Source organism: Plodia interpunctella, chromosome Z, assembly GCF_027563975.2.
Source record: "Plodia interpunctella isolate USDA-ARS_2022_Savannah chromosome Z, ilPloInte3.2, whole genome shotgun sequence".
In the NCBI taxonomy this organism is placed as follows: Eukaryota; Metazoa; Arthropoda; class Insecta; order Lepidoptera; family Pyralidae; genus Plodia; species Plodia interpunctella.
The window spans coordinates 536817-556003 of record NC_071324.2 but is presented as its reverse complement, the minus strand read 5'-3'; the positions used below and the strand labels follow the sequence as shown (position 1 = coordinate 556003).

At 37.0% G+C, this 19187-nt stretch overlaps 1 protein-coding gene across 5 annotated transcripts in view; it reads left to right on the top strand.

The window, feature by feature from the left end:
• Positions 1-19187, top strand: part of trio — a 200595-nt gene that overhangs the window by 148765 nt on the left and 32643 nt on the right. For all 5 annotated transcript variants that reach the window (XM_053768430.1, XM_053768428.1, XM_053768429.1 and 2 more), the window contains one exon: positions 10769-10841. In XM_053768430.1, the coding sequence (XP_053624405.1) occupies positions 10769-10841 (73 nt within the window). The remainder of the gene's footprint in view (positions 1-10768; positions 10842-19187) is intronic.

The window sequence follows — 19187 nt, the reverse complement described above, 5'->3', positions numbered from 1 at the left end:
TACTTATGACTTCAATTAAAATATTGCTGTGGGAAACATTTGCAATTTATTTTGTTGGTCTCTATTTGATGCGGGATCTTATTATATATAATCTTTGATTGATAAAATCCGTACAGCTGGTTTGGCGTAACTAAGTAACAAACATCCTTACTTTCGTATTTATAATTCACTGGAGACATAGAGTCCACGCGAAAAACTTTTAAACTTAAAATCTGACACCAATCTTTACAACACATTCGAAATATTCGTAGACTGACCGGACGTAAATACTTAAAGATACGTCTCAAAACGAACAGAAAACACACAGAAGAGCTGCCAAACACGTCAAAACATACAAACCCACTAATAAGCCCTGATATACCGGCGGTATTTGCGAGATTTGTGTAAACAGACGTACAGAAACAGCGGACTCCGAAAAAATATTTTTATCCTGAATTCCAGTTATCTTAAAGTAAGGATTTTACCGGTTACGATTACAGCAGTATCAATGCTTTCAGAAGTTTCTACAGAATTTCGTTCGATCGATACTTCTACCTAAGCTTTTACCTATTTTAGTTTACGTGAGTTTAAAGTTGGCTTTACTATGTGTTTTCCATTTCGTATTTTCTATATTATTTTACAACACAAAAATACAATTAGTAAAAGTACAATAGGATTGCTTAAAGCTAAAAGCATTATCTAACAGTCAACTTTCGGGTCATACAGGACGAAAGCGTAATTGCTTTTCGCTCTCTGATAGCAATCTGCGTGTTTAAATATATCTATCGACTAAAAACTACTACGTGTTGACTACGCCGTGCGATTATTTTAGATTTTATATTATTTTAATCCGGCGAAAAGTGTGTCATATTTTCGTGTATCTCCACATTTATAATGGTCTAGTGGGTCGCCGCTTACGAAACAATCGTACCTGTTTGTTTCGGCTCTATTGCGTCTGTTTATCCGTCTATTAGTAGATAACACACACTCTTAAACACATGATTTGGTAATATCAAATTATGATACAAATAGAACAAATAATTTTATTAACCATTTAATATTTATTGATCTAGTCTACGAGCTACTTGAGCATCCAAATGTATAAAATTTTCTTTCGGTTTCCCTCTAATGGCCGTCCCAATGCGGGCAGTCATCAACAACCCTTTTTAATCATCACTGAAATATCTTTAAGTTTACGTTTCCAACTCTAAAACAAGGTCTAGAAATTTGATCTAATAAGAATCTACAATGTATTCCGTTATTTTATGTCATTTTTTACAATCTACATTAGTTAATTCGAGATAGGCCATCATCATTATCGAATGCCATAATACGCCACTGCTGGACGTTAGGTCCCCAAAGCATCAATCAATCCTCATCGTCATTATCGAAAGCCATAATACCCCACTGCTGGACGTTGGGTCCCCAAAGCATCAATCAATCCTCATCGTCATTATCGAAAGCCATAATACCCCACTGCTGGACGTTGGGTCCCCAAAGCATCAATCAATCCTCATCGTCATTATCGAAAGCCATAATACCCCACTGCTGGACGTTGGGTCCCCAAAGCATCAATCAATCCTCATCGTCATTATCGAAAGCCATAATACCCCACTGCTGGACGTTGGGTCCCCAAAGCATCAATCAATCCTCATCGTCATTATCGAAAGCCATAATACCCCACTGCTGGACGTTGGGTCCCCAAAGCATCAATCAATCCTCATCGTCATTATCGAAAGGCATAATACCCCACTGCTGGACGTTGGGGCCCCAAAGCATCAATCAAACCTCAGGCAGACTAATATTGTTACATCCCTGCAAAATGGGTATTTTCTCGGATGATTTCTAAATTATTGAGCAAAATGTTTCCGTCTCAGGCGGCAATACAAACGAATTGCCACAAGATCTGTGTTGTCTTGACCCATATTTTTATTCGCCGCATCGTTTAGTCATTGTAAACACGGCTCCTCTCCGTGCGGCACTCGTTGCCAGCTGCATGTGCAGTTAGACGGACGGGTGTGAATGAGCAGGATTGAAATAACCTGCACGGCACATGTGGTCTTGTTAGCTCGCGAATGGGTTTTCACACGCTTTACATCATCGTATCCGTGGATCTATTTGACTTAGCCCTTAAGGCATCTGCTGTATCCGATCAGCGTTGCAAGATTTTAATTAAATTAAAATTAAAATATAGGCACGAAAAAATGTTTTACGAATTAACCACGATACACGAGATTATACAGGTTTAGGCTCAAATTTTCCATTAACCATTTAAGCCGAACAATTTTTTTAATCGAATTAATTGTACGGTCGTTCAGAACTTCGCTAATAACTCCCCTGTTACGAAAAGTAGATTAAATATTTCATAATAAATTTATAGGTGTTATAAAATTAACGTTGTCGCCTCCATTGGTAGTTTTGTGGAGAATGACACAGGCGTGTAACACCGTAGCGTTTTCCGGCGCCGTATTTTGACTCGCCTACGTTCACTGCTTTTTTTACAACAACGGCAAACAGCCGTTAGCGAATCACACATAAAGTTCCCGGGTGCCACTACAAATAAACAAAATAATAATATACTAAGCTCGCATTCTTATAAACATTTCGAGCAGACATTTTTAGGAAGTGCGCGCGTCTAGTAGGTATTTCTGGCGGTTACGTCAGCAGATATCAGTGTGAGCTTTGTTCAAGTACATTTTCGGACGCATCGATATATGGGTTAGCGTGCTCTTGCCCTACATTGTGTTCGCTAATATTCCCCCGATGTTTTTGAAACGTATACTTATTTAAGGTCCTCTGATACTTTATTTTATTTGTGATCTTCGCCTGGATGTTTTAATTTTCTCTAAGTATATGTTCCCATTAACACAGTCTAACTGCTACAGTCTTTACCACTCAACCTCCAACGCTTAGAATTTAAATATATTGGTCTGAAACACTATAGTGTCGGCCTTGTGCTAGCATAGTTCACACGATAAGATGGTCTTAGCGTTGGAGTGAATGCGGGCAGTAAGTAGCGTGTGAGACGCGAGCGGATTTGACACAATACGTCAAACAAGTGCCTGTCAGAAACGATTGGCATTTGTGTGTACCTGATGTGATAAAACAGTAGTTTCCAACTAGTGCGCTAAACATCGGAGTGGTATATATATCCGAATGACGGCCAACTTAGACCAGCTTGGCTAGATTTAACCCTAAATATTTAAATTTATATTTAGCAGTATATTTTTTATAGCTACATTATGACTCACTCGCGAATAAAGCTCTTTCTCTCTCTCTTTCTATATATTTTCCATCCATCTCTTGTGGGAAACCCTAAGTTCATACGACCATGTAGTCCTAATATTGTATAAAAAATTTAACAATATTATACAATGTTAGATTCCTTTCAAATGATAGTATACGACATGATGAAAGATCGCCTTCATAGTCGTATTCCTCATGGCTGAGGGTCGTGGTTATTACATGGAATGAAACACACACAACAACTTTCTTGGCATTATTAATGGAGTTGTTTGCCATTGCCTTCTCCATTTCACACACAATAAGAATCAACCAGTGTGCAGGTTTCCTCACGATGTTTTCCTTCACGGGAAGCAAGTGGTGGTCGATGAAAACTACTATACATGAGTCAGATTGGTATACAAACTCATGTGGCACGAGTAGGATTCGAACCTGGGACCTTTCGATCCACAGGCAGGCGTCTTAACCATTACACCACCACCACTTCTAAAGATCACCTAGGGACACTCGTATGCGATCAAACCACACTGATATACTCACAATACCTGTGACATTGTCTGAAACTAATTTGCCTAAGTTACAGTAAGAGCAGAGCCGCTATAATCAAGTCGGGCCCGGGGCAGAGATTAGGGGGAACAACCGAGAACCAAACTTTACTTGTTACATTTTTAAAACTTCATTGTACACTTGTACAATCTGTACGCCTTTTGTTGTTTTGAAGGAATCCAATGAACCATTTTTGGTAGATTTAAAATTACTTCTGCTCGATATAAAAAAAAACATTAATGTTCTTATCCAATGGTCATATTTAATCCATAAATTAATTGAAAATGTTGTTTTTCAATTGCATTTTGTTTGTTCTCGGGGCCTTAATTGTCAATTACCTTGAGTCCGGCCCTGACTTAGAGAAGATTCAATAGTTAAAGTAGAGCAATATATTTGGCAAATGTATGGCGGCATCAGCGTGACGCAGCTGCATAGGAATGCAACCTTAACATTGCGTAAAACATTAAATATAACTCGTTTGATCTCGTTGCATTCGAGACAATGCGTATTATGTATTCCATGCGAGAGGTTCAGTTACATACACTACTTAGGAGAAAACATATTTGAAGTTTACAATTGTGACACGCTGAACTGACGTATGCCTGACAGTTCTATAAAAACAAAAACGTATGAAGATACCGCAGATAATGCATTGATTTTTGGTTTATATGAACACTAAATTCTTACAATAATCGTATGTTGGGAACAATGATAGCTTTCCAATCCTGCAAAGTTGTTGGTTGACAAGGAACCCTGATCAATATAGAAAAAGGTGCAAGGAACTTTTCACTACAAATCCCTAATGAACACACCGGTTGAAATCATAACACACTTTGCCTCTCCATAGTCGGGTACAAATTAAGGACGTGCGTTCTATTCAACTTTTCATTTGGCGCGGCTGCCTCCATCTAGAGCACATTCATTACACGAAGCTCGTTATGACCCGCGCGGAGCACCGGTGGTGGAGCACGACATTTACCCCCTTTTTTTTCTTGTTCGTTATTTTTCACGTAATCAATATATAGTAGAAAGTCACTTTCGCAAAATGTAGTCGTAAAATCTTTGACCCCTTTGGAAATTGTAATTTTCGCGAAAAGTCGACATTTTCTTTTTTTATCTCAGAGCATTCTCGGTTTCTTCTTCAGCCATTAAGCATATATTATAGCGGCACGGGGACAACTTCTACTTTTCTTCTTCAATTCGATCACGGCACGCATATCGTCCTTGACGACAAGTACCTATTAACATGCATAAAATCATACTTGAAGCAGTATCAACAATACTATCATGATAATGGCGTGCATTTTTCATACTTATTGCCAGTCATGTCACCTCATTGGCACTCAGATCCCCGCGCTGTTGCTATCAACATATGAGACGCCCGAAAGCAAAGCGGATTCACTTGCACACGCTTATTGCCAAGTTGACTTTTAGCATCAACAAAAACATCGGCGAAAAGTTTTGTTTTATGTTAATTTTCCCATCCAAATAACGTATTAATTAATTGATCAAACAAATTATGTGTGCTAAATAGTAAATTATATTTTAACAATTAAAAGTACACTTAAGTTTTTCTTAGCACTGGTAACATATATTCTTAAATTGAATCTCGTGCGGCATGCGTTTAATAAAATTTCATTAGAATATACGTACCTGTTTTTAACTAAATCTTATCAAATTTAAAAATTAAAAAAAACCATGATAGTCCCATAATTTAAAGCGTAACCGCGTCGCTCGCTTAGCATAACGGGCAATAAAATGGCACCGCTCCCGATATTCTTCCGGATACGTCACGATACATCTGTCGCGCGACTATTTTTTAACGTTGTATTTTTATACTTTGTATTTGCTTGTATTTTTTTTTATCATCCATATGGCGTGGGGCCGTTTAAATGGCGCCAAAAAGGATCACTGACGTACGAGACGGAGACTGACGGCTGTGATTTCATCTAACATCGTACAATGTTTGAAAACAAGGGGTTCTTTATACATGATACAAGCCGTAAGACTCATCTATTATATAGTGTTTTAAAACAGTTTAATGTATTTTGTGCAGTTTTCACCTTTGTCAATTTGGAGAGTGAAAGTAACGAACTTTCAATATTAGTGATGGAGACCGCGCGTGTCAAATTGGTGGCCGTGCAGGACAAAATGGCTATTTCTCAGCGGAAATTAATGTATTTTCATTTTATATAAAAGTAAACACTTCGTCTAATAACTGGTCATTGAATAGTTTATACGATCCTCTACCTACCATTAATTTTTAATTACATTTCAATCAATGAATTTATTTCCAAATAGGAGTGGGCGAGAGACACTGACTTTACAAATTGGCAGATGTCTTTTTCAAATGTCAATTTGCAGCATTTATTCTCGGAATCAATTATTTGTTCGCGACCCTTGATTTCCATTTATATGTATTATTCTGTAATACCCTGAATTGGGTACAAGCGTAAAGGGCGGCGGCGGTTCGCACGTGTGTCTCATTTGTATGCGTATATATCGGAAACACGATTAGCGGCCTGACGAGACTATGACTGCCGGACTGACCGACTGATGAATATTTATTTATTGGTATTGTATTGTGTTATTAGGTTGTTAGGTAAAAATATGAAAAAGGAAAATTTGTGTTTCTCATCACGGAATTAATAGCGCGATTATTAATTTCACTTATTTTTTTGTGTAATCGTTTGAATTTGGGGCTGTAACGCCATGAAGCCCATAGCTTAAAATATGAATCATAAAAAGTGAAAATATGAATCAAAAAAACCGGTCGCCTGACGCCAATGTTGGGGATGCTATTGTTACCTATTAGCTGCCAAGGCTGTATGTCTCTTTGATCGCCTTGTACAACACACAGCTTGCTAGCCCCTTTGCCTCTAAGAAAATCCTGGAAAAATCTCTCTTACCCTTAACAGATTTTTACAATCTGCTTGGGATGTGAAACAGCTAGTACATTCTATGTTTTCCTCTCTCTCTCTCTTTAACATGGCGACATTTTAAAACCAACACTCGTTTTAACTTTGAAACCATAACGCAAGCCTGGCCAACGTCCTACAGCCCTGCAACTCTTACCCGGAGATGATCGATTCCGCAGAACGGAAGCGATCTTGCGGAACACTGAGTCCGCCAACACTCCGCCTCACTCCGCCGCCGGAGACCGCTGATGCCGCTCCGCTCAATCCAATTTAAAAAATGTGTGAGATTTCTTTTTAAACATGGCGGTTGGAACGCGGCTTCGCGGATTTTTTCCTAACGTGTCTGATTTTTAACTGTCTTTAAAAAATTAGTTTTTTAGTTTTTTTTTTTAAATATATTTCGTTGTTGCCGTATGAAACGTAAGCTACATACATAAGCTAATATTATACAGTGACTAAGCCAAATGTTTTGTCTGTGAAGCAGACCTGAAATCAGTATCATTTAAAAAACTGTGTAATTTTTTTCCCGAAACACAACTTGTGTTGTGACTTTCTTGCAAGTGTTAGTGATCCCGTTGATCATAGTTAAATAATCGGAGTGTTGATTTTGCTAATTTTATCTTATAATAGTGTCTTAGTTGCTTTTCAATAATAGTGCTATTCCTGTACTAGTGCTCTCCCAACATCTGAGTAGTGATAGCAAAATATACATGTCTATCGCAAAGATAAAAATAGAGGACTCATCGGCGCATGTGGTATTCAAACCATCAGTAGCCATGGTGCCCTAGTCAATCTCTCTGAAGGATTTATCAATATCAATGTCAAAGCATCAAACGCTAGTGCTGCACTCTAGCGGGATAACATAGCGGTAATATTCCCTATCGTTCGGGAAGTTTAAATCCGTCGCTAGGAGACGGCCGGCACGCAGAAGTCAATGTCAAGAGCGGGAGAGCGCATTTTATTAGTTTACCAACAAACACGCGACAGGCGGCCGGGCGCACCCGATGCGATTTCTTGATTTTTTTAAATTCAAGGTGAAAATTGTGATTTTAAAAGTGCTCAAACGATGCCAACATGAATCGAACATTTACGGGTTCAAAAGTAAACAAAATCATGAATGCCAAACACAGTCCACAAATATAAAACAATCTAATACTCTATGATTTAGCGTCTTGAGTCGTCGTATTAAAAAAACAAAGGATCATTTATCGAAGCGGTTGTTACGACACCTCCTTATGTTGCTGTGTTCCTGGTGTTACCGGGCGCTGCTGATCCTAGCAGGTAACAACCTAATCATACCCCCCTCGTCCTCCCCGCGCCCCCCACTACCCGCTCCATTCATTAGCGCTGGCTCACTGAACCGACAGACGAAATAGTGCCCAACCTACATTGAGTTGTGCCGATTATGGAACACCACGGTCGTCGCGTCTATTCTTGATTAAATCTGTGTACATTTATCTTGAGATTGTTTGACTTTATTCTTACTGCCGAATAATTTAAAAGATACATATTCCACTTTGGGCGTTAGTTTTGACAACTTTTGCGATCCTTCGTCCCGACAAACGGATTTGTCATAGAAAATATTAGCTTCGTACTTTCTTCTCAACTGTAGTGTATCCTGTAATTTATAATGTAACATGAGAATTTGGACATCGTCTGGATACCTTTACATGTATAAACAAACATTTGAATTACCTATCTTCTGCTTTATTATTTAGGTACTAAAACATAGTAGCGTGTAGATTCGTGTTATTGTTAGATACTTAATGGTTTTTTTAAACTACCGAAACAGTTAAACAACTCTAAATAGCAATAGGTTCTCTTAACTAGTCTGGTATTTCGTTAACGAGCTATTGTCCTGCCGTTTTTGGTATACTCTATTAATTATTCTATGTCCGCAGTGTCGCCATGTCTACTTCTATTCAGCCTTTATAGTGTTGTTATGTGCATGCCGTTATACTAAGGCGTATATTGAATTTTTCTAATACCTTCTTTCGCTAACTTATCTAGTATCAAACTTTCTAAACAATTTCAAATACATGTCGACGGTATTTTTTTAATTCTCACAATTTCACGTATTCGATTAAGCTTCACGATTGTACTCACCCGGCAGTAGGCAATTTAAAAATGTCGTATGTAGTAATTTTTAATGCATGTAACATATTTACATATTGTTTTCAAATATCTGCATATTTCTTTTTCTGAAAGAAAAATATGTCTCCGCTCCAAGATACACTGGCAGAATCATACTGGCAGAAAATTATACTGAAAAAAATATTAATAAAATATCTATGGAATAATATTATTTAACGACCTACCTAAACACTTAAAAGACATTAATAGTTTGACTTTGTTTAATGAAAATATAAGTGAATCATTGTATTGTTTATGAGTTAATAAAGATATTTAAATGTGGTCACATTATGTCGAATAATCCTGTATGAAACTACGCGAATTTGCAATGAACTTGAATTTGGAATACACATGTGTAATAATTATTATGTGTGGAATTCATTTGATGGAATGTAACTATGTGATGTATGTGAGGTGATGAGAGGGTGCGGCATCCGGGCGCTGCTCGGGGTGAGTCTAATTAAACCATTCACGGCATTGCTGAGTTAACATCAACATTCGTAGTATTGCAATCGGTATTTAGTACACTGATTGTATTGAAACTGAAGGTTGGCTCAAGGATTCAATTATAACTGAATCACGGCCCTTCGCTCACGTTCGAATGTTGGAATAAAAGGTACACTATGTCTCTTAGGAATAGGTGAAAGAATTTCAAACAAAAATGCAAAAAAAAAAAACAATAATATAAATATTTTCTCTGTATAATATTATTTTGGTATATAATAGATAATAAGCTAAGTTTTAGTTTTAGATTAAGCTAAGTTTAGATAATGGTCAAATAAGCTAAGTTCTTTTTTCATAAATATGTCTCGAAATACATTTAAATGGTTGCTGCCAAAAAGTTGAAAGAACATCCTTAGTAACAAATCTTATGTAAACACGAGTTTATACGATAATAATGTGAAATTTAGTTAAGAAGCGCTCTTGTTAAAACACATTGTCAAAGTTACACGTGCGTGATGTTTTGTAAGTCGGCTTATAAACTCTCGCTTTGTATCGTTCGTTTACACGGGCCATGCCGGTGCTTCCTTATTTCAAAGACATTTTGAATAAAAACTTCTGGACCATTTTTTTTTTCTTTCTCTTATTCGAACATTACCGTATGCTGTCTCTTACGTTGAACGTTTTAGCTCAGGTTTTGCTTTCCTACTTTTTTCTTTTTCTTCTTCTTCTTCACAAGTGCCAAGGCACGGTCTTAAAAACCGTTAGCACACCTTTTCGCCTTGACCACATTTAAACTGTAATACTAAACTGAAACTAATAGACCTAGTTTTTACTTCTGTCATGTTCATTGCTGACTGAAACCCTCCCCTCCAAAACGATAAGATCTTTTTATGAAATTGTTATGTGTCGATTCTGTCAATAATCTTGAGTCTAGATCGTATGACGGTGTCAATTGTGTTTAATTGTAGTGCCATATTACGTTATAGTAACTAATACTGTACGATATAATTTTGCCCACTGCTGAATATATATAGCCTCTCTTCGGGACCGTCACTCAACCAGCTGTATAGTAAAAAAAAACAATAATTCAAAAGTGAGACACGATGTTATCAGCTTAAAATTTGTAATTCATCTTAAACCCTTTTAATATGTTTCACCAACTCTTCTTGTAGATAAACGTTTACTCGGGAAACTTTTTCATCCTGACGTGTTCGACTGAGTCTTCAGCAACTGTGATCTTTTATGTGGAGAAGCCGAGTTATTGCAAACTTTGTTGAGCCTCACAAATTAACTCTGCGGCATATTTCGACTGGAAGCGATTTCATCACTTCTTGTCAACCCCTCCTTTTACTTCCACTTGAGAATCGATAGACAGTAGTTTATTTTTTATATTTTATTTTTGCAAAAAATAAAGACGTACAGTCCACTCGATTTATAAGACCATGTTTGTCCTCTTCTCTTTGGTTGTTTCTATGTTGTATACTAATTTAGATTTTTTTTTTCAGAAGCGACAAACTCAGATCCCGGCAACACTGTGAGCGCAGCCAGCCCTGGCAAGCAACGCAGAGGTTTCAGTGGGTAAGTGCCAAGTTACTTCTCTCTCTAATCCTCCGCGGCTGCGGATCCACAAAGCTCGCGATCAACGTAAAAATATAATAGTAATTTTGATTTGCCTGTGATTTTACGACCGCCTAACATCAATGGAATCAAAGGATTCTTCTTTGTTTCGTTCTTTCTTCCTTCTCAACCTGTTGGCGATTGTACTAATGAATCTAATCTCTTGTGACGTGAATGTAAAATATTAACTTTTCTTAGTTTAACCGGTGGACCACACATAAATCGCACATAAGCGTCTACATCTGCTACGTATAGTTTAATAGAGAATGTTCCCCTCCGACAAGAGTTCATCCTGATATCTTAATGTACAATGTTGGCAGTGCTTGAATTAAATACCATTCATTTCGGAATTAATTCCCTATTATTTTTACCCTGAGGCATTGTATCAGTCCCCTTGGAAGTTTGATCTCCCTTATATAATACATTATTTAGCTGCAGAAACAAGGCCGAACCGACCGATTCCAATTAACAATGCGAATCCAATTTGCCGAACGAAATTGTACCGTCGCATCGTTCCCTTTGCCCTTTTATGATATTCAAATCGGGTACACTTGAGGTTAATGGTGAACCTTTTTTAATGCTACTAAAGTATACACGCTCAGCGGCTCTGCAATTGTAGCCTTGTTACATACAGTGTTAAATTTGTTGAATTGTATACCGAAATTGATTCTGTTTATAATGTGTTCTTTCAATTTCATACATGAACATCTTTCATTAAACAAGGCTGATATTAGTTTGTTTGTTGGTTAGTTTCTCCGGGGCTGACCCATTAGTCAACTCGTAAACTAATGTTGCCAGGGGGAACTGGTTAGCTCGTTTTACAAATATTTCGTTTGGCAAATTGTGGTTTATATCTGTAACAATAATGATTTAATCAGTTTTTAGGCATTTCTTCTCAGCACTGTTTGTTCTACACTGCTGTATACGCCCTGCCAACGCTTGCGAATTCAGAACGAACCAGTAAAAAATTTTTTTTCAGCAAAATAAAAGTGGAGCCTCTGTCCTGTCGTCACACTTACTGCGTCGCGGTGGTTGCTCGCTCAATTAAATATTTTGTGTGCTGTATTTATGGTCGCCGATTCAATTTGAGCAATGCCATTCGACATGGTTTTATTTGATTGCTTTGTCCACTGTTCTGAGTGGTTCCTGGTCCCCGTTTTCCATTCTCCGTAGTTTTGTAATTGAATTCGAACCTAAAAATGTACGTTTCACGATTCCATTTTTAAATTTCAATTACAACTTTATCTATAGCTTTCAGCGAAATAATAAATCCTTACGTGAGACGTTAGGACGTATACTGTATAAGGTTCTTGATATCTTTTTATTCATTTCAATAGAATTTCTAGTGTTTGATGGATCTCAAAATAGGTATCAGCATCAAATAATTTGTGCTAATAAATCGTAATGGTAGTGCAATGGCGGACTGGGCACTTGTAGTTTACCTTCCATATTTTCTATCGCAATGTAAAATGTAAAATATGTACATTTTCATTACAATTTTCCATTTCCTTATCTAATCAGTCAGCTTGATACGGCGATAAGTAAATTCTTCTAAGGAGTTAAAGTCATCATTCGTAAGATAATATAATGTCGAACGGAAATATGACAAATTTTAACCATTTATATATGACTTCATTCGCGTGGCCGAACAATTTTTGGTAAGGAGTCAAAATTATTAGAGAAATTTAATTGTACTTACAGACAAATGTAACGATACCTATACATACAGAAGATGCTAATCAGACTGAAAAAGTATATTTTCCATAGTTTAGCTGAACTATTATGACCCTTCTTCAGGTGTTCCAGATCTTCCATTTTTATACCTCTACAGAAAATGCTCATCAGATTGAACAATTTTTGTTAAGTCGTCATTTATATATTCCCTATAATTTAGCTGCACCATCATAGGTCTACATCAGGTGTTCCAGATCTTTGATTTTTATATCTCAACAGTAAATGCTCATCAGGCTGCATAACTTTTGTTATGGCGTCATTTCAATATTTCCTATAGTTTAGCTGTACCATCATTGTTCTCCATCAGGTGTTCCCATTTCATCAAAATCATTTATACCCCATATGTTGCCCAGGCTTAATAGCTGTATAACAAAAAAGTTTCATTCAAATCCGTCTAGTAGTTCCGAAGATTAGCGTGTACAAACAGACAACCAGACGGATTTTTTTTTCAAATTGTTACTCTGTTGCTGTGACTCTATTGCCTAATTTTATTTTTATGTACATTTATTCAATATACATGATTTTTTTTTCTACTATTTTATTATATGTATTGATAATATTCTTTCCGGTGTGTCTTCTATTCATTACAATCTGAAGTATTGCAATTTATACATGAAACTACTACTTTCTTAGAAATTTTCACATTCAACTTGAACAGCACCTCCTTGTGAGATGCTGACCCAGGTGGCTTCGCTCATGCTTGTATTCCGATTCCAAAATTCCCTAATTAATGCCGCCAACGTTAAAAACGGTGTTATTAACGTTGGCGGCATTAATTGGTTTTGTTAAACAAGTCAAATTAATACTAGATAGTAACTGTTTTTCTCTAAATCTCAAAAACAGTTTATAAATATGAGACTTTTTAACAATGAGAAAGGGTTTGTTTATAACTTGATGATAATTAGTAAGTAGGAAATCAAATAAAATGTATTAATTAAATCACATTTGTTTTTCGTTACACACATTTGTATTATACATACATAAGTGCGATGAAACAAAAATGGCTTGGATATATATGCCATAGCACCGATTATTAAATATGTTTTTATTGAAGTAAACAGCGCGTCACGCCCAAAATAAAGCCTCGAGGATTTCCTTCGGAAAACAAAGCGTTATCTTCGACCTGATTGTTGGCATTGCCTCATTAGGCTGAGCTAGGGTTGCCAGCTTCCAGGTAGCTAGCTAACGTAACTAGTGCGACGATGGGGTAATATGAGTGTATGGAATACCATACACTTAAGTAAGTAAGTCAAGTACTTGTAAATATACAAGTACTTAAATTCAAATTTCACAAATTAAAGCAATATAATTCTTCGATCAATTTTACATTTTAATTTATAGTCGTCGCCTAAGATGTACGCCTAATTTGACAGAAATGTATTTCTTTTGCGAAATTGTGAATTCGAGTCCGGGTATTTTTTTTTCTTTTTGATTTATGATTAGAATGGATTTAATTCGTACATATGGTCAAAAGGCATTTGTGCGTATTTTGGTAAAGACAACTTGTGGTAGAAGGCGCAGCCGCAAGCGAACCTATGCTACCAAACATTGCGCTATCAGTGATTCCGCAATGTGGCAACCCTGCCAGGTGTAGCATAGCCGGCGCGCGCTCAGTCTGCGCCGGCGACCGCCCCGCGACGCCATGCAGCGGCCTGGCGTATGTGCGCGCGCGCGCAACTGCGGATGCGTGCGCTTCTTCAGGTCGTGTGTTGTCAATTCTTTTATTCCTTTTTATATTTGGTAAAAGTTTTTAATATTAATTTCATGCCCATATTGCGTTAGTATAAAACTTGTGATTTTTTTTTGTAATACATAGCGATGTGCGATTTAGCGTGCCTCGGTTTTATGTGATATTATAAATGGTGGAAAGTGTATTCTTATGTGAATAGTTGCTTGTTAAATAGTGACGGCAGAGTTATACATTTCGACATCGGTGTGAAGTACCTAGTGCGAATTAATTGTTAATTATTGTAGTTGAAGCTTCGTGAGTCATCAATTTGCGGTGGTATAGCATATCGTTGTCGTTACCTGGACTACATGAAACACAATTCTGATCGTAGACGTAGTGACCATATTACCGATGCCAGACTTTCAACGCATCTCATTGAATTATTTTTTTTTTAATAAAAATTTAAATCAATAAATGTCGGCGCTACTATTATAATACGACATAGGGTTGTGTCCGTCTGTAATACTACATAATTCCGTGGGCATGGCTGTAATGACGCGGATTGTTTTTCCATATTACCAAGCAGGCAAACAAGCATACATGATGAGAAGTGGTCACCGCAACCTAAAGTTGCCTGCAACATGAAACGCAAATACGCGTTGCCGCCCCTATAGAATCTTTTCACGCCCAATTTGGAGAACTCCACATTTTACTAGGGTATTGTCAATATCCACACGTGGTAAACATTTATTTACATATCTACTTGTAAACGCGACAGCAGGTGCAGTATAAGACTACAATAAAATAAACCTTGGACCGCTTTGTCTTTCATCAAAACAAATAGGCGCGAAAACAATTTAACAAAGAACCGGCAAGAGACATTTGACAAAGCTGACATAACATATTAACCCTTGACGCAAACAGAGGAGTGTTGTAAGTTTGACGAGTCATGATAGTATTTTTAGATCTATTTTTTTAATTCATCGCCGTAATTAATCGTCTTTGAGTCAATTTTATAAATGACTAGCTGAGCCCCGGTGCTTCGCTCTAGTGGGAATTTCAGGATAAAAAATACCCTATGTGTTATTCCAGTTCATTTTCTACCAGTGTGCAAAATTTCATAACAATCTGTCTTGGTAGATAATGCGTGAAGAGGTAACCATCAAACAAACTTACTTTCGCATTTATAATATTAGTTGGGACACACATTGATATGCTATGTTATTTTTGTTCCTGTTATTGTTTATAATAACTTATACAAATGTGTAAACAGCCAGCCCTTTTCACACAAAATGTATCAACTCAAATTTGCTACTCTATCCGGGCAAATTCAATAACGGACTATTCCGTACGCAAATAAGCAAATGCATTAGATGGTGCGTATAAACACTGAGTAGGGGTGAGCGGAGTCGCGTTATCCCAATGAAAGATGCAACATGTACATCCATTGAAAGCGGCTTTATGTGCATACATGTCTCAATCGCTGCAATAGGACGCTTTTCCACTGGGCCGATCATCCGAACCTTACAATAAATATATTTGATATTTGACTCTGATCTGGTCTTTCTTCATGGCGTTTCATGTTGATATTCTCTATATCTTTCTTGCTTTTTGTTAAGTCTAAGCAGCTCTGTAAAGTTGTGAACACTCACAAAGTCTGACTTTATTTTTTTAAATCGTTTCGGCTGACGCCATCTCTTTAAGATATGCAATAATCATTGTGTTTTCAAACCCAAGAAAGGCAAAAATGAAAATAATGCTAAATTAAATATAAAAAGCTATCCTTATAAATCTGAAATTACATTTAAATTTGGGTGGTTACTTTCACCCCCAGAAACACTGGCGCTGAATATTAGAACAGAGAAACTACTCAATGTGTGTTTTTATATTAAAAAACTCTTTATTCCAACTAAGGTCTTTAATACATAGTTTGCGTGGGACCACCAAACAAATTATGTTATAATCTTGTGAGTCTTGCTCTTTGGATACAATAACGTAACAAATATCGTAGCTTCTTTATTTACCTATGGTAATCCAGCCTTACGATCCCGTGCTGCCTAAGCCTTTGCATGCGGCGCCTGCTTCGCTAACTAAGCCTTCTTACTGTACCTCAGATCGGATGCACTCCGATCTTTATTTATGCGGCGTCACGGTGACTTACTTACGATGTTTGTCGATGTATCAACGGTTGATCAACGCTCAAAGCTAAGGATGTAACCACGTGAATATGGAAGGAAGACAGAAATCTGTTTGCATTGGGTTATCGTCTACGCAGATGACCACGCTTGTGATCAAATGGTTAAACTATTTTAAGCATTTAACATGTGCCAGTATCATTGTTTATGTGTACAGATCACAATGGATATCAACATTACATCAGTAGAAACAGTCCGTCAGTTGTAATTAAAAAAATGAATCATATAATCAATCGTAGTTTATAGCTTTTTGTTGAATTATTTTATGTATGAATCTTAAGTTTATTATCTAATCTCCATGACTAATGCACTGACATCAGCTAATGAAACTGATAATGATAATGTATTTGTTGGGGTAAAGTCTGACAGACGTACAATGGTTAATAACGAGACAAATAGAAATGCCACCCGCCATCTACATAGTTGGCGGGTGGCACACGAAAAAGCTATGTTAACACATTCAGGGAAATTATATTAAAAATCTTAGCACATTCAAAATTCGATTCGATTCAAAATTAAATTAACATTACATTCGTAGACTGGCAGCAGAACGAAACGCAACTTACTAAATTCTATCAGTACTATCTACACTAAGTGGAAACTACTGCAATGGCTGCGTGTCCAAGGCGGCAAAAGCAGGTCTGTGATTAAACTTTGATTTCTTCACAAAAAGAAATTTGAACTCCTGTCGTCGTCATGAAACTAGATTAGCGAAGTTAATTACTACAGAAAATCCAAGCTGAAGCCAGCGCTGCTGAGGACTTCTATAGAGTCATTTGACTCACTATTCTATATTGACCCGAGTCAATTAAACTTATTTCTAATTAGCTGCCTCGCCTGAGCTCTAATTGAAATTTTGCGATAAAAAGTTCTCTAGCCGCTAATCCAGGCTTTATTTAATTCCTCTACCTAAGGTTGTCTTTAGCTCGACGGGTGGTATAAAATCTAGATTACAACTTTAAATCCTTTATTTCTTGTACTTTTTATGTATATGTTTGCTTATCTCTTACTGTGTAATGATTTACTTTTAGTTGTACATCTGCTGAGGCAGAAACTTTCTACTACTAGATTTTGTGGCTACAAAAAGCATAAAGAATTTTAGAGCACGCCGCGTGCCCATGACTCGCCTTGATATTTTTTATTCCAAAATATATTGTATCAGTCTATAGATAGACGTAATTTAGAATAGTAGCGATTTAAAAGCTTTATCCAACGACAATCAAGAACATCAATTAGATTCACTATTGATTATATCTATTAGAATTGGTTAGGTGGTTACGTTTTCTTAATCGAATATCACACTTGATCATTTGTGTTTTGACTTCGGCTAATAAAGGTTTCTGTATAAATATTTGCTATCCAGATAATACGGGCTTGTTTACTCCTGACAAATGATTCTTCTAATGCATCAATGATAGATATGCAATCGATCTCGGAGTCTAATCTCGCTTCAGTCTTGAGTTGCGCGGGTGGTCGCGCACAGTGGCGCGCACGCAAGTTTCTGTAGATTTGGCAAGGCTTACAGTTTAATTTTTTAAACTCGTTTGCTTTCGATCATCTTATCGGGACATTGATTTAATTGTAATTCCATTTTATTAATTGTCATGATCAAATATTTGCTCTGTGATGGTCAGCTACATTAGATTAGGCTCTTCCTCTACGTGTCTTAAATCAACTTTCCACAATAATTTACCAAAGAATGGACGTTAAATGTGTGTTTTTAACTATTGAACGATTTATATTTATATTTGTATAGATTACGGTCCTGTAATCTAAGATATCATTTCTTGCGTGCTGATTATTTGCTTCTTGTCCGTTATCTGATAATACTTCCCTGCGATTTGCATGGTGTTCAGTTGTGTCAGTAAAGTGTTGGCGATGTGTCAGTTATGTGGAATCAAGTTGTTCATGTGAAGTAAGTTTATTACATACATATTCTAATGATTACGTCTGTTCTCCACGCGGGTAGCCAGATCAGCTTATTACTTACAATCCTTACAGACATTCGAGCTATGACTAAGTCAGTTTGTTTTTAATGAAACTGTTCTACAAAACTGATCTGGCAATTCTAAATGAAAAGGTTATCATGCTATACGGGATTGAGCGTAATCCGTGAAGGGTTATAAATAACAAATAGGCAATCCGTTACTGTTCTGATTCGATCTTTTAACTCTGCTATCTTGCTGAAATCGTGCTCTGTGACGTAAATGCTTTGGTCTGTCTAGAGATAAGTAGCAAGTTTTTGTGTATGTCCTTGTTTTGGTGTTACGCAATATTGAAGCGGTTTTTTGCGGCGAAGCGACCACAGTGCGGGGTATACTGTTCTGCGGTGTTCGTCGCAAGTATACCTGCTCAGCAGTGTTTAACCGCAGACCACTGAACAAAGCATAGAAGAATCGGGTCCATCCCCACCAACGAGTTAGTATAGCATAATAATATTGAGTTGGTTTCCTCCACCTAACTAGGGCTGAGATCTACGAATCCCAGTGAATTTTATCCACATCACATGATCATCAATCGATTATTTGTCTAGATACTACTTTCATTTTTAAATTACGGAAACCAATGCAACTTGGTGACATGCGATCTTTTGCACTCGACAGCAAATAAACCTACCCGAAATCATTGTAATTTCGTCTTTATTACCATGCCATCGAGGTTCATGCATGATAACTTGACATGTCTTATTCGGATGGATAGATGCAGCGC